Source organism: Mus caroli, unplaced genomic scaffold (assembly GCF_978045245.1).
Source record: "Mus caroli unplaced genomic scaffold, Mus_caroli_1 scaffold_13, whole genome shotgun sequence".
NCBI lineage: Eukaryota > Metazoa > Chordata > Mammalia > Rodentia > Muridae > Mus > Mus caroli.
The window spans coordinates 64,323,326-64,337,953 of record NW_028227268.1 but is presented as its reverse complement, the minus strand read 5'-3'; the positions used below and the strand labels follow the sequence as shown (position 1 = coordinate 64,337,953).

At 44.3% G+C, this 14,628-nt stretch overlaps 1 protein-coding gene across 1 annotated transcript; it reads right to left on the bottom strand.

The window, feature by feature from the left end:
- Nucleotides 1–4,022: 4,022 nt before the first annotated feature.
- LOC110305439 (olfactory receptor 2W3-like) lies at nucleotides 4,023–5,030 on the bottom strand. Its single transcript, XM_021177430.2, has one exon. The coding sequence runs from the start codon at nucleotides 5,028–5,030 to the stop codon at nucleotides 4,023–4,025; it is 1,008 nt and encodes a 335-aa protein (XP_021033089.1).
- Nucleotides 5,031–14,628: the final 9,598 nt, after the last annotated feature.

Below are 14,628 nucleotides of genomic sequence, written 5' to 3'. Positions count from 1 at the left end.
TCCATTCACACTGTGACCAGAATAAGTTTTCTGACTTCATTTTTCGCTAGTAGTTACCTCCTTCTCTGGCTAACTGAAGGCAGCCCATCAATCTTGGCTTGTCAGAGCTCAGGGTTTGACCCTACAACCAGGACTATATAGAGAGACCCTGACTCAAACAAAACAAAGCAAACAAACAGCCCCAAAACAAAACAGAAGAACAAACCAAAAATAGAAACAAAACATACACACACACACACACACACACACACACACACACACACACAAAGAGGCACCTGTTTGACAGCCGTTCTCTCCTCATCTAGGTGGTGTGATGACAGTAATCACCATGTAAGGTTCCCGGCCTGAACCTGTAGTCCTTAGACTCTTACTATGGAGGAGATGGTGCCTGTCTCCCACCCTCCAGACTATCGGGAGGTTGTGCAGAGACACTGATGGGCCTGAGCAGCTATTGGTATTGTCCATTTTTGTAAAATAAATAACAGCTTGAATGGGTTAAATTCTTCCCCATAGGGCTTCCCTGTCTGGGTTTAGGTCTGGGTCTGCTGTAGACTCAAGGCACCTGCCCCTTTAAGACAGTGGGAATGAGGCATATAAAGTTTGCAAGACCAAGGGGCCTTTCTTCCCAATGATGGCTGACTAAGCCATCTTCTGCTACATATGCAGTTAGAGACACGAGATCCGGGGGGACTGGTTAGTTCATATTGTTGTTCCACCTATAGGGTTGCAGATCCCTTTAGCTCCTTGGGTACTTTCTCTAGCTCCTCCATTGGGGGCCCAGTGTTCCATCCAATAGCTGACTATGAACATCCACTTCTGTGTTTGCCAGGACCCGGCATAGCAAGAAGTGGGAGTGGGTGGGTAGGGGAGTCAGGGTGAGAGTCTGAGGGGCTTTTGGGATAGCATTTGAAATGTAAATGAATAAAATACCTAATTAAAAAATAATTTTTGAAAAAAAAAAAAAAAGACCGTGGGGATGAGACTGACCCAGAGAAAGCCTGACCTTCTTTTGTGGAGGTAACTTTGAACGGGCTACATAGTCAGGAGATGAGCTAGAACTTTGACCCTCCCCTGAATTTACTTCCCAAGTGCTGGAGTTACACATTTACACACATACACACACACACACTGCCTAAGGGCTTCGAGCACATTAGACGAACACTCGAGCAACTGAGTCATATCCCTAGCCCAACTCATAATCTCTGAAGAATGAAAGTCAAGTTCACACAGATGGAAGGGTGAGGTTTAGAAACAACTGGCCATTTCAGTCTAGACTTGCTCTACTTTTATTCTGTGCCTGATCTAAAACACTATAACACAAAAGCAACTCGGAGACAAAAGAGTTCATTGGCTTATTTTTGCAAGTCACAGTCAATCATTGTGGGAAGTCAGGGCAGGATCAAAGGTAGGAACCGGATGTAGAATCCAAGAAGGAAAGCCACTCCCTGACTCACTCACAGGCTCAGGCTTAGCTTCTTTCTTACATAGCCCAGATCCATTTGTCCAAGGAATGGCGCTCCCCTCAATAGGCTGGGTCCTCCTGAACCAATTAAAATCAAGACAGTCCCTCATAGACACGCCCACAGGTCACTCAGACCTAGTCAACCTGCCAGTCCATGCTCTCTTCTCAGATAACTTTGGGTTGTGTCAAACTGACAATTAAAGCCGAGTCTGACAAGATGCATTTCTCAAACACTTGGCTGCTTTCAAGAGTAAACAAAATATTCCCAAGCTGGAGCTTTCTCCTCCATCAACCACACAAGAGGAAGTAGCTGCTGAAGGTCCTTGTTCTCATTGTCCTGATTGGCTGTTCCGAGTTATCCCAGACAAAACCTATTATTTAGAAGCCAGGGGAGCTTGTTTCTTTTGTATACCTCCTTTGCTCAAGGGTAGCTCAAGAAGATTCCAATTGGAGTAGAGGGTCTGCTGAGAGATGAGCCTGTGTCCCCTGCTCCCAGGAGGCTCAGCCATGCCCAGAGATCTGGGAGGACTGTGTGCCCACACACTGCAAGGGTTCGAGGTGAGGAGTTTGGCAGAGTGGGCATCACAAGAGATACTTCCCCATCTGTTCTCACCTTTGTCCAGGAAGAAAAGCTGCATGGTTTTCCTGGAAGGAAAAAAAAAAAAGGATTCTCCCCTGCTTTCATCCTGGAGTTTTGGCAATAGAATCACAGCTGTCTGCAATGAGGCAAAACCTTATCCATCTTGGGTTAGGGACAGATTCTGTCGGGGTTTTGTCTTCAGCTCTGGGTCCAGCATGGGCATCACTGTAGTTAGGTCAGCCACAAACAAACGCTGAGATTTACCAATAGGAGAGTCCAGCAGAGACTTACCACACCTGGAGGCTTTCTCACAAGATGAAAACAAGCCTAAGTCACAGTGAAGTTCATTGCCCCTCCCCCATGTGGTTATCATAGGTCAGTGCTTATCCAGAACCTCATAGCAGATTTGAGCTGGGCTGGGCTGGGTCAAGTCAAAGGCTGGGGTTTAAGGACAGAGAACCAATGTGATTCTACAAAACGCTTTGGCAGGAATATTGGAAACATAAAACACGACTACAGAAGTCAATGCTGAACAGTGGTCATGAAGAGACACTTGGTTCATATGAATAAAGCACCTAGCATGTGATTAAGAAACTAAAAACAGGTTTGGCAAGATGGCTCAGTGGGTAAAGGTGCTTGCTGCTAAACCTCTTGACTTGATTTGGATCTTCAGGACTTGTATGATTAAAGGAGAGAACCAACTCCTGCAAATTATCCTCTGACGTCCACACACGCACTGTGAAACATGCCAGCCTATGCACACACACACACACAAAATAAAAGTGATCAAAAAGAAATTTAAAACAAGCAAATGAAATACATTTTTAAGAAAAGTTGTGTCCTACCTGGGACCAGGTTACACGCTGGTGAGAACTTACCCTTGCTGTTCCGTTAGTTAGCTTTGCTGTAACATTAGTTACTGCTTCATTGCTATGACTAAGTCACTAAGCTTTGATGAAAAAGTAAAGCCCAGAGGCTCAGGGGTTCCGATGGTTCTGATGGTTCTGTCCATCTTGTAAAAAAGGCGTGGCCAGCCGAGGGGCTTCTCACCTCAGGGCAGCCTGGAAACTGCAGGGAGATGTGGCTTCCTGCTTGTTTCTTCTGTCTTAGTCTTGTTAACCATCTGGGGCACAGAGACACTCACGGTGGGCCTTCCCCCTCAGTTAATGCTCTACAAACACCCTCTCTGACCCACTTTGAGGAGTCCCTTGGTCTCCTGGTTTCTAAACCTAGTGATGCTGACAAGGGAGATGAGTGAAAATACTCTTTATTGATTGGTGGCTCATCATGGGATAGAATGGTAGGGAAACATGTAATACTCAGGTCATTCACAAAGCAGATAGTTTGGGACCTTACACAGGATTATAGAAAACCCAGAGGACGCAGTTAGAGAGCTGTCCACTAGTGTTGATCAGTTAGAGAGCTGTCCACTAGTGTTGATCAGATCCAGTATTGCCAGTGCTACCCAAGCCCTTACTTATGTGGAGTGACATCCAGACCAGGGATGCCTACCCTCCATACCCCTGATATCAAAATAGGGACTTACGTGGGGACATGGGGACAAGAGAGCATAGTGATTATGCCTTACCTGTAAGACCAGCTACCCAGTCACTCTCCCCTGATGTCCCTAATGTAAAAAGTACACAGAAGGCACCTGTTGTCCCCTTACCTTACCAGGAGATCACATCTCAGCATGTACAGGATAACACTACACCAGCCTAGGGACAAACCATCAGATCTGCAGCGAACATGGGAAAATCTGCTTTAACCACAAGGAAGAAATTTAGAACACACACCATCTTCCTGACTACCAAATCCCAGAACCCTTTGTGAATCCAGTAACGTGCCTGTGTTTTCCTCTGTGGTAGAATAGTCAGAATTTCCCCCAAATCACTGCAGAACATTTTCTCTGCCCCCTTTCTTTCTCATTAAATATTTGCCTGAGAGCTTGCAAAGTTCTCTCAGTATTCATTGTCATCCTCACCCGGACAGCTTTCCTCTAGTCCGTCTGGAACCAGCCCTCACTTGCCCTGTCTCTCGGCTACCCAGGAGCAGCCTTCTGAGCGCCCCCTTCACCTCCTTGTTCCTGAGCGTGTAGATCAGAGGGTTGAGGAGAGGGGTGACAATATTGTAGAAGAGGGTGAGGAACTTGCCCTGGTCCTGGGAGGAGCTGTGCCCGGGCTGCATGTACATGTAGATGATATTTCCATAGAAAAGCGAGACCACGGTGAGGTGCGAGCCACACGTATTGAATGCCTTCTGCCGCCCTGCAGCTGAGCTGATTCGCAACACAGCTCTTACAATGTAACCATAGGAGATCAAGATGAACACCAGGGGTGACAGCACGATGCCTATTGCCAGGATGAAGGCAATGCCTTCAACGACAGCTGTGTTGACACAGGCCATCCTGATGAGGGCTGGCATCTCGCAGAGGAAGTGGTCCACACTGCGGTGCCCGCAGCGGGGTAGGCTGAGAGTTGCTGGAGACATTGCCAAGGAGTTGGCCACGCCGCAGCTCCAGGCCACTGAGACCAGGCCCACGCAGAGCCTGGGGCTCATGATGACCATGTAGTGCAGGGGCTTGCAGATCGCCACAAAGCGGTCATAGGCCATTACAGCCAGCAGCAGGCATTCCACACCCCCCAGGCCCAGGAACAGGACCAGCTGCAGAGCACAGCCCACATAGCTCATGGTCTTGTCCGGCCCGCTGAGGTTATAGAGCAGCTGTGGGATGGAGCTACTGGTGAAGCTGAGGTCCAGGAAGGACAGGTGTGTGAGGAAGAAGTACATGGGGGTGTGCAGGTGCGGGTCCAGCCTGGATACCAGGATGATGGTGCTGTTGCCCAGCAGGGTCAGGAGGTAGGCGGGCAGGATGATGGCAAAGAGCACCCTCTCCAGCTCGGGCCGGTCAGAGAAGCCTATAAGCATGAAATGGCTGAAGGTGCTGTCGTTGGTTGCTCCCATCTCTACTGCACCTGAGGAAGACATCAATACTGACAGTGATGGGAGCGGACAGAACTTCCATTATTTATTTTTTTTTTTTAAAGATTTATTTATTTATTTTATGTAAGTACACTGTAGCTGTCTTCAGACACCCCAGAAGAGGGCGCCAGATCTCGTTAAAGATGGTTGTGTTCCAACAACCATGCAGTAACTCTGACAGATAAGCAAACTGAGTCATGTGTATGGCAAGTCAGCTGTCATGCGGAGAAACTGGACAGGGTTGTCTTTGAACCTAGCAATTGATGCTTTGTTTCTGCTTCACTTGCTCTAGGCTTGCCTCTAATTCCATGAAGTGAGAGGTGAGTTGTGCTGTGGTCCAGATTTTGATTCTCTCCAGACCCACAATCCCAAGCTCCTGTCCAAAGGCAAAGAGCACAAAATCCAGCCCTGAATAATCAACCCAGAGCATTTGAACACGCCTAGCATCCAGCCCTGAATAATCAACCCAGAGCATTTGAACACGCTCAGCACAGCTGATGGGAAATGTGGACATCACCCCTGTGAGCCCACGTGGGTTGGCTCACACACAGATGTATTTGAAAATAAATTTGCTGGGTTTTTCTTTAGAGATTTTTGAAAATTTGGTAATTCAAGGACAGGCTGGTGTTACCTAGAAATATCTTTAAATTTTTTACAAATGTATAAACTATATATATATGTATGTGTGTGTATACATATATATTATGCATTTCATAATCTACTGCAAAATATAGAGAAATCTACTGTAAACCATTAACGTTTATCAAAATTGACAAGGGCAAAACCCATCTAGAGCATCATTCCCAGCAGAGAGGAACTTAAGTGTGCAGGTGAAGCACTAAACCACATCTGGATCAAACGAACTGTGGTTTGCTTGGGATCCATGGGACATATTCTGTTCTTTGGTTATTTTTAGTGAATTTTGGATCTCTGAATAGAAGAATGGTGTAGGAGACAATAGGTTATCAGTGAAACCAGCGGCTCATAAGACCTCTCTCTGAGCCTGCTGTCTAGACAGCATGCTGCTTGTTTTTCTTCCAAAGTACATAGGAAATACTCCTTAAAGTAAAATGGAATCCGAATTAAAGTTTTGTTTTATTTACATGTGTGTGTGTGTGTATGTGTGCTCACCTTTGCAGGTACAAGGACAACTTTTAGGAATCAGTTTTCTCCCTCCATCATGTGAGCATGGGGGATCAGATGCAGGTGATCAGGCTTGGCAGCAAGTCCCTTTACCCACTGAGTCTTCTTGCCAGCTAGACCAAGAAATGGAGAAGGCCCAGGGTCCAGGTTGGAATCCTGCTGGGAGAAGATTGGTCGACCCACCTCACAGCTAAATAGCACATGCATAGACCCTTGCCTCTGTAGCACGTTACAGGAAAGACAGAGAAAGGAAGGTTCTATCTTGGGTGTGGTCCAAGTGTAAATAAACCCAATTTCTCTACCAATTTCCATCCCCTAGACTCTTTTGCATTCAGGAAAGCTGAGGTGGCCTGCATGCCCTGCACCAGTGCTGCATAGATCACTGGAAGGCATGAGACATTAATCCATTCTTGCATGCTTAGTTAGAGTTTAAGTTGACCTCATAGTTCTTAAGATATGCCTACTTCTCTGCACACACGCCTCAAGGCTGTACATGTTGTTTTAATAAAAGAAACCTGTTTCTTTTACAGGACTGAGAATTGAATGTTTTCTATTTGCCCCCATCAATCTCATGTGAAGGAATCAGCCCTGCATTTTTGACCCCTAGTCAGAGGACAAATACCCTCCAAAGCATATTCACAGCATCAAAAGGCAGAGGGTCCGCAGAAAGAGTGTGTGTATGTAGTTAATAACTTCTAGTTAATGACATTAGTTATTTAACAGACAATGGTATTATAAATGGGGGAAAAAAGCAATTGCTAAATTCAAATGAGCATAGGCATATGACATTACTTGAAATTTTGACTACCCAGATATTGTAAATTCAAATATATAAAAAACAAAATATGGGGCTGGGGTTCACTTTGTCTAGCATGCATGAAGTCCAAGTTTCATCCTCTGCACCGTCTGTCACCATATAAATGAAATGTGGTGGTTCATCACTGTAAGCCCAGCAGTCAGGAAACAGAGGCAGGAGGATTAGGAGTTCAGGGCCATCTTTGGTTACACATCAGACTCAGAGCTATCCTTATCTACACAACAAAGCTAAATGTATTGTGAGAACACACACATAACTAAATAACTAAATAATAAGTAATATCTCTCTCTCTGTGTGTCTCTGTCTCTGTCTGCCTGGCTTTCTTTCTCTCTCTCTTTCTCTCCCTCCCTCCCTTTCTCCCTCTCTCTCTCTGAGACAGAGTCTCACTTTGTAGCCATGCATGTCCTATAATTCACTATGAAGACCAGGCTGTCCTCAAACTCACAGAGATCCTCCTACGTCTACCTCCCAAGCACTGGAATTAGTGTATGTACCACCATGCCTGGAAAGAAACAATTTTTTCCAAAATCATTCCTTGGCATATTTCTAAGTACTGTATGTCATTTGCAAATTTCTCTTAAATATATATTCATGGTTATTGGTGATCACAAATCAGTATCTTCATGTTTTAAATTGCTGGCCCTCAGTCATCAATAAGAACATTCCTCATGTTTAAAAGGCGCTGGTTTGTAAATCTTTGGTTTACCTACAAGTCATTTTCTTTCATTTCTTATTCTGTGATAGGTTTTGTTTGAGAGTTTTATGAAGAGATGTAAATACTTCACTCTTTCAGGTATTTGTTCTAGTTTAAGAAAAGTACATATATAAACATCTGTCTGTGTGTCGGTGTCTATGTCTGTGTGCCTGTCTGTCTGTCTGACTCTGTCTTTCTCTGACTGTTTCTGTGCTGGTGCCTGCAGAGGTCAGAAAGGGACATGGGATCCACTGGAGCTGAAGCTAGAGGTGGTTGAGAGCCTCCTGATGTGGGTGCTGGAAACCCAACACAGGTCTTTTCAGGAGCAGTAAGTGCTCTTAAACACCGAGCTAGCCCTGCAGCCCCAGGAGTGATTAAATGCTAGTCTATCCTTTAATCTTTGTCATTTGCTTCTCAGAGATCAGGACGCCAACTCTCCTCTGCATTCTCCTAAACAACTGAATCAGAATAGAGGTGAGGGAGGAAGATGAAAGAGGTTGAACACACAACAGCTGAAATGACTCTCCAGTCACTATAGCAACAAGCTGGTGCTTCCAAAGGGGTACTGGGCATTGAGAAACACATCCTAGCAAAATGAAGGGCTTGGGTCTGATTTTCAGAACAGCCTGAGTTCAGATTTCCTCCCGAACTTTCATTCTTTTAACTGACACAGTCAAGAACGACTTTCCCCTGGGAAGATTTCGTGACTTTGCTGTACATGTTGAAGAAGAGGAATGTTTACACTAGTGGGCTCCATGGCATCAGATCTTAAAAGGCTGCTTTGGCATTGCTCTTGAAAAAAAACAAAAACAAAAACAACAACAACAACAACAACAAAAAACCAACTAGCTCTCACATCCCCTCAGGGTTCCTATCTCTGTGAGCCTGAAGTCATTACTAGAGTGCCCGAATTTTGCATAACGCACTATCTACAATTTGATTCTACTAAGCTGTTAATTTCTCTAATATGAGATAGTTTTCTCTCTCCCTAAAATAAAAACAATATTAAAGCACAAATAATCATAAGACCTGAAATCAAGATGGAGCACCTTCCCCACCAGGAACTCCACAGGGCTTTCCCACTGGCACTGGCCTTTCTGAGAAACCAGTGTTTAACAGGTATGGGACACCTTTGCTGTCTGAAAGGCTCTGGGAAGGGCACACCCCTTACTCTTTCTGAATCAGACTCTGGAGGGACAGCCTTTCCGTGGCTGTGCTTAGTCTTAGGTCCAGGATTTCAGCTCTCTGCACAAGCACTTCTTGCCCAGAGCAGTGTGACTGTTGCCCTATTGATAGAACTTGATAGAGAGAAAAAGAGAATTAAAATAGCCATTCACGGCCAACTCTTCCCAGACCAATTGGAGGTATATGCCTGTCTGTGCCAGCTTCGAGGTCAAACTGTTCTGAGGCATGGCTGACAAGATCCTTTCTGACACAGACATGGGTGCCTCAGACATCAGGACACCTCCCTGAGATGTAGGAACACTAACACAGTGACCTCCTCAGAGACAAACAACATGCTCAGTCAGTAAGACACTTTACAAAGGCCTTCGTTAGTTGTTGATAACACACTTCTGTGTAGACACCAGAGGCTTCCCTTGTCTGGACAAAGCAGAGACCTCCTATGACAAGGAGAAAAATCTTATTTCACCCTCAGGGAGACAAGCCAAAAGTTGAAAGGAAACAACTCTCTCCAGAGGACATGATAAGAGGATGCAGGCAGTTGTCCCCTCAGTGAGAAACACCTTCCAGACCCTAGAGTCCTCTCCCAGGACAGCTGCTTACAGGTCCTCCCTGAGAAGCCTGTCTACTCAGAAAGAATAGATTCCTTTGCTTTTTCTCTACGTTCTTTTTCCAGGTACTTGTCAAAATCCATTCTTGCTCTTTAACCACGCCCTCAACCCAACTCAAGCAGCTGCTGAGAATCACTGCTGAACCTGCTGTTTTGATAACCTCTAATGCAAAAATCATGTCTGACTTTCTCTCCCTCCCTGCCTTCTTCCATCCCTGTCTCTTTCCAGCACTTTCTGAGATCTCCAGCGTTCCTGCCCTTTGATTCCTTAAACTCTACTAAAATAAAATTGTCCTTCAGTTTTCTTCTGGGTCCATTTTTAAATTCCTTCATCTATAAGGAATCTTAAATTCCTTGATCTACAAAAAGGGCGCTGTGTGTCTCAGTGACATTAAACTAAATTAGATACCTTTGCATGCACCAAGCAGAGTTTTCTATGCTGGGGTAGCCTGAGCCAGGCACATCCTTGCATGGTTAGCACCTGGACACAGAGCAGGCTACTCATGGGTTAACTCAGCCTCACAGCAGGGTGGGTTTTCTCGGAGAAATATTCTTCTTTCTCTTTCTTGCTCCAGAGGAAAACATGGATAGGATCAGACACTAAATTGGAGCCGAGTTCTCCCTACATGGATTGAGGTGACAAGTAGAAAGACCAAGAGGAGGTGAAGACAGTCATTCACAGACTGTGTTGGAAACCACAAAGCAGTTCACCTGCACAGAGGGGTCCTTTCCCTGTGAAGCATCTCTACAGCTTGTGTGTTTGGAAGCATGAGCAGACAGTGTGTCACACTGATGTCACCTGTGGGTGCCGATGGGTCAGACGGTGGGGATCTCCTGTCTTCATGGGTACTGCTTCATCTCAGAAATGACTGCACTTGATTGGAGTCAAAGCTGGGAGCTTTTGCCAGGTCCTAGGAGGACTGGCAGTATTCAGAAGAAAATATTTCAGTTTACCTTAACATTAAAATTTTTTAAACAAAATTATTTTATCATTTAAAAGACTAAAGATCTTACTGCTCACCCCGTGTTTGACTATAATAATAGTGTGCAGGTACTGAATTACCCTTTCAGAGCAGGGAACCTGAGTCACCCAACAAGGAACCAATATACATTTTATTTCTGTTGTGGGGTTGGGAAACCCAAATAAAACTCACTCCTCATTTTCTTTCTTTTTTTAATCTGACAAAAATCGGTTTTTCTTTTCCCCACAAACTCTAGTTTCAATATTAAGACACAGACAACTTGTGTTTTCTGTGTCCATTCAGCACTTTTATACCCAATCCTGTAAAAAGTCATGCATCACTTAGAGTTAAGCAACACAATGTGTGTCCTGTGCTGCTGCTGTCCTGCCTCAGTATCCCGGAGTTACCTCCCCACTCTCCAGGCGCTGGGACAAGGTAGGTGAGCACTCTACTGCTGAGCTAAGCCCACAGCTTGTCTTTGTTGAACAAACCAGCTGAGAAGTGCAGATCTCTGAGATCAGCTCCCATGTTCAGGACCTACTAGCCATTGTACCTGGGTGTGGCTGTGCACGATACACCTCAGTACAGAAGGTGTGTCCCTGCAGAGGTCAGGACATGCAGTGCCTTCCCCGTTAGATGCACATAGGTGCTGCAGTTGGAGTCACTGTGGAGAAAATCAAGATGCCTCCTCCTGCCTTGGCATCACCCTCTGTCTGGAGGTCCCAATGCTTGCAGAGGGGAAAGCTGCAGCTGCAAAGATGGTGCTCTCCAGAGGATCCTGGAGAGAGTCCCATGGGAGTCTGAGTTCATCAGCATCCACAAGGGAGGCAGGGCCAGCATCCCCTTTGTATCTCCACACTCTGGGAAATCTTCTGAACCCACCAGGGTCATTAGCACATTCATTCTTTTGTTGTCCTGTGCCACCTCAGTGTTGCAGTCCCCATAGATCCAAGCAGGAAATGAGGGCCATGAGAATTTGTCCCTTGATAGAAAAATAACTTAATATGGCATGCAAGCAAAATGTGGGCACTAAATCTGTTCAAAAGACAGGACTACATAGGGATTGTTTTGCTTCTTTCTCTTATTCACAAGAATTACTGTGTGGCTTTAAAATAAGCAAGTCATTTGAGGAACAACTAGACCAATTACACCCAGAACAGGGTAACACACTTTTTAAAACCCAAGATCCACTGAAAATCAGTCTTTTTAAAAAAATTTTAACCAATACTTTTATGTCAAGAAAGAGCCTGGTTTTCTAGACATTAGAAGGATGCTATAAGTAAATGGCTTAACAGGAAGATTCAGTTAATGAGTTGGCAGGTATCTTCTATTTCTTTATTTTTACTACTGAATTTGCAAAAATGTTGACATATACAGATTTATATTTTAGCTTCAGACACTGAACATTATCTTGAGCTCCATGATTTCCTCGTAAATATGCATATATTTATTTTTTCTCTGTGGTATTGTGAATAGACTCTAGGACCTCATATAGCCAGGCAAGTGTTAGCCACTGAATGCCCTCCACAGACCTGTGTCCTTGTTTTAATATTACTATGAAGAGAAAAATAAATAGAAAAATGCCTAGCGCCCTTCCGGTCCGCGCCAGCAGCCCTTTCGGTCCACACCAGCACCGGGGCACCTTGGGTGCGGAGTCTGCGGACACCCCCAAGGTCCCCACAGAACACCCACGAGCCCTTAGGACCTCTGGGGAGTGGAACACACTTCTGCTCCAATCCAATCGCAGGGCACCTGAGACTGCATTAATTAATTAGGGTAGCAGAAAACACGGCCTGACCAGGGTCACAAGTCCATTCTGGTCCACGCCAACACCAGGGCACCTTGGGTGCGGAGTCTGCGGACACCCCCAAGGTCCACACAGGACTCTCCATGAGATCTTAGGACCTCTGGTGAGTGGATCACAACTTCTGCCAGGAGGCAGGTTCGAACACCAGATATCTGGGCACCTTCCCTGCAAGAGGAGAGCTTGCCTGCAGAGAGTACTCTGACCACTGAAAGTAAGGAGAGATCTAGTATCCCAGGTCTGCTGATAGAGGCTAACATAATCACCTGAGGAACAAGCTCTAACCAGAGACAACTATAACAACTAACTCCAGAGATTACCAGATGGTGAAAGGCAAATGTAAGAATCTTCCTAACAGAAACCAAGACCACTCACCATCATCAGAACACAGCACTCCCACCCCACCCAGTCCTGGGCACCCCAACACACCCGAAAAGCTAGACCCAGATTTAAAAGCATATCTCATAATGATGGTAGAGGACATCAAGAAGGACTTTAATAACTCACTTAAAGAAATACGGGAGAACACTGCTAAACAGGTAAAAGACCTTAAAGAGGAAACACAAAAATCCCTTAAAGAATTGCACGAAAACACGACCAAACAGGTGATGGAATTGAATAAAACCATCCAAGACATAAAAAGGGAAGTAGACACAATAAAGAAAACCCAAAGTGAGGCAATGCTGGAGATAGAAACCCTAGGAAAGAAATCTGGAACCATTGATGCGAGCATCAGCAACAGAATACAAGAGATGGAAGAGAGAATCTCAGGTGCAGAAGATTCCATAGAGAACATCGGTCCAACAATCAAAGAAAATACAAAATGCAAAAAGATCCTAACTCAAAACATCCAGGAAATCCAGGACACAATGAGAAGACCAAACCTACGGATAATAGGAGTGGATGAGAAAGATTTTCAACTTAAAGGGCCAGCAAATATCTTCAACAAAATTATAGAAGAAAACTTCCCAAACCTAAAGAAAGACATGCTCATGAACATACAAGAAGCCTACAGAACTCCAAATAGACTGGACCAGAAAAGAAATTCCTCCTGACACATAATAATCAGAACAACAAATGCACTAAATAAAGATAGAATATTAAAAGCAGTAAGGGAGAAAGGTCATATAAAGGCAGGCCTATCAGAATTACACCAGACTTTTCACCAGAGACTATGAAAGCCAGAAGATCCCAGACAGATGTTATACAGACACTAAGAGAACACAAATGCCAGCCCAGGCTACTATACCCAGCCAAACTCTCAATTACCATAGATGGAGAAACCAAAATATTCCACGACAAAACCAAATTGACATATTATCTTTCCACGAATCCAGCCCTTCAAAGGATAATAACAGAAAAAAAAAAATACAAGGACGAAAACCACACCCTAGAAAAAGCAAAAAAGTAATCCCTCAACAAACCAAAAAGAAGACAGCCACAAGAACAGAATGCCAACTCTAAAAACGAAAATAATAGGAAGCAACAATTACTTTTCCTTAATATCGTTTAATATCAATGGACTCAATTCCCCAATAAAAAGACAGACTAACAGACTGGCTACACAAACAGGACCCAACATTCTGATGCTTGCAGGAAACCCATCTCAGGGAAAAAGACAGACACTACCTCAGAGTGAAAGGCTGGAAAACAATTTTCCAAGCAAATGGTCTGAAGAAACAAGCTGGAGTAACCATTCTAATATCGAATAAAATCGACTTCCAACCCAAAGTTATCAAAAAAGACAAGAAGGGACACTTCATACTCATCAAAGGTAAAATCCTCCAAGAGGAACTCTCAATCCTGAATATCTATGCTCCAAATGCAAGGGCAGCCACATTCATTAAAGACACTTTAGTAAAGCTCAAAGCACACATTGCACCTCACACAATAATAGTGGCAGACTTCAACACACCACTTTCATCAATGACTTCAACACACTACTTTCATCAATGGACAGATCGTGGAAACAGAAAATAAGCAGGGACACAGTGAAACCAACAGAAGTTATGAAACAAATGGACTTAACAGATATCTACAGAACATTTTATCCTAAAACAAAAGGATATACCTTCTTCTCAGCACTTCATGGGACCTTCTCCAAAATTGACCATATAATTGGTCACAAAACAGGCCTCAACAGATACAAAAATATTGAAATTGTCCCATGCATCCTATCAGACCACCATGGACTAAGGCTGATCTTCAATAACAACATAAATAATGCAAAGCCAACATTCACGTGGAAAATGAACAACACTCTTCTCAATGATACCTTGGTCAAGGAAGAAATAAAGAAAGAAATTAAAGACTTTTTAGAGTTTAATGAAAATGAAGCCACAACATACCCAAACTTATGGGACACAATGAAAGCATTTCTAAGAGGGAAACT

Excerpts from the sequence above, each read along its gene's own strand:
- LOC110305439 (XM_021177430.2), bottom strand. The coding sequence starts at position 5,030 with ATGTCTTCCTCAGGTGCAGTAGAGATGGGAGCAACCAACGACAGCACC.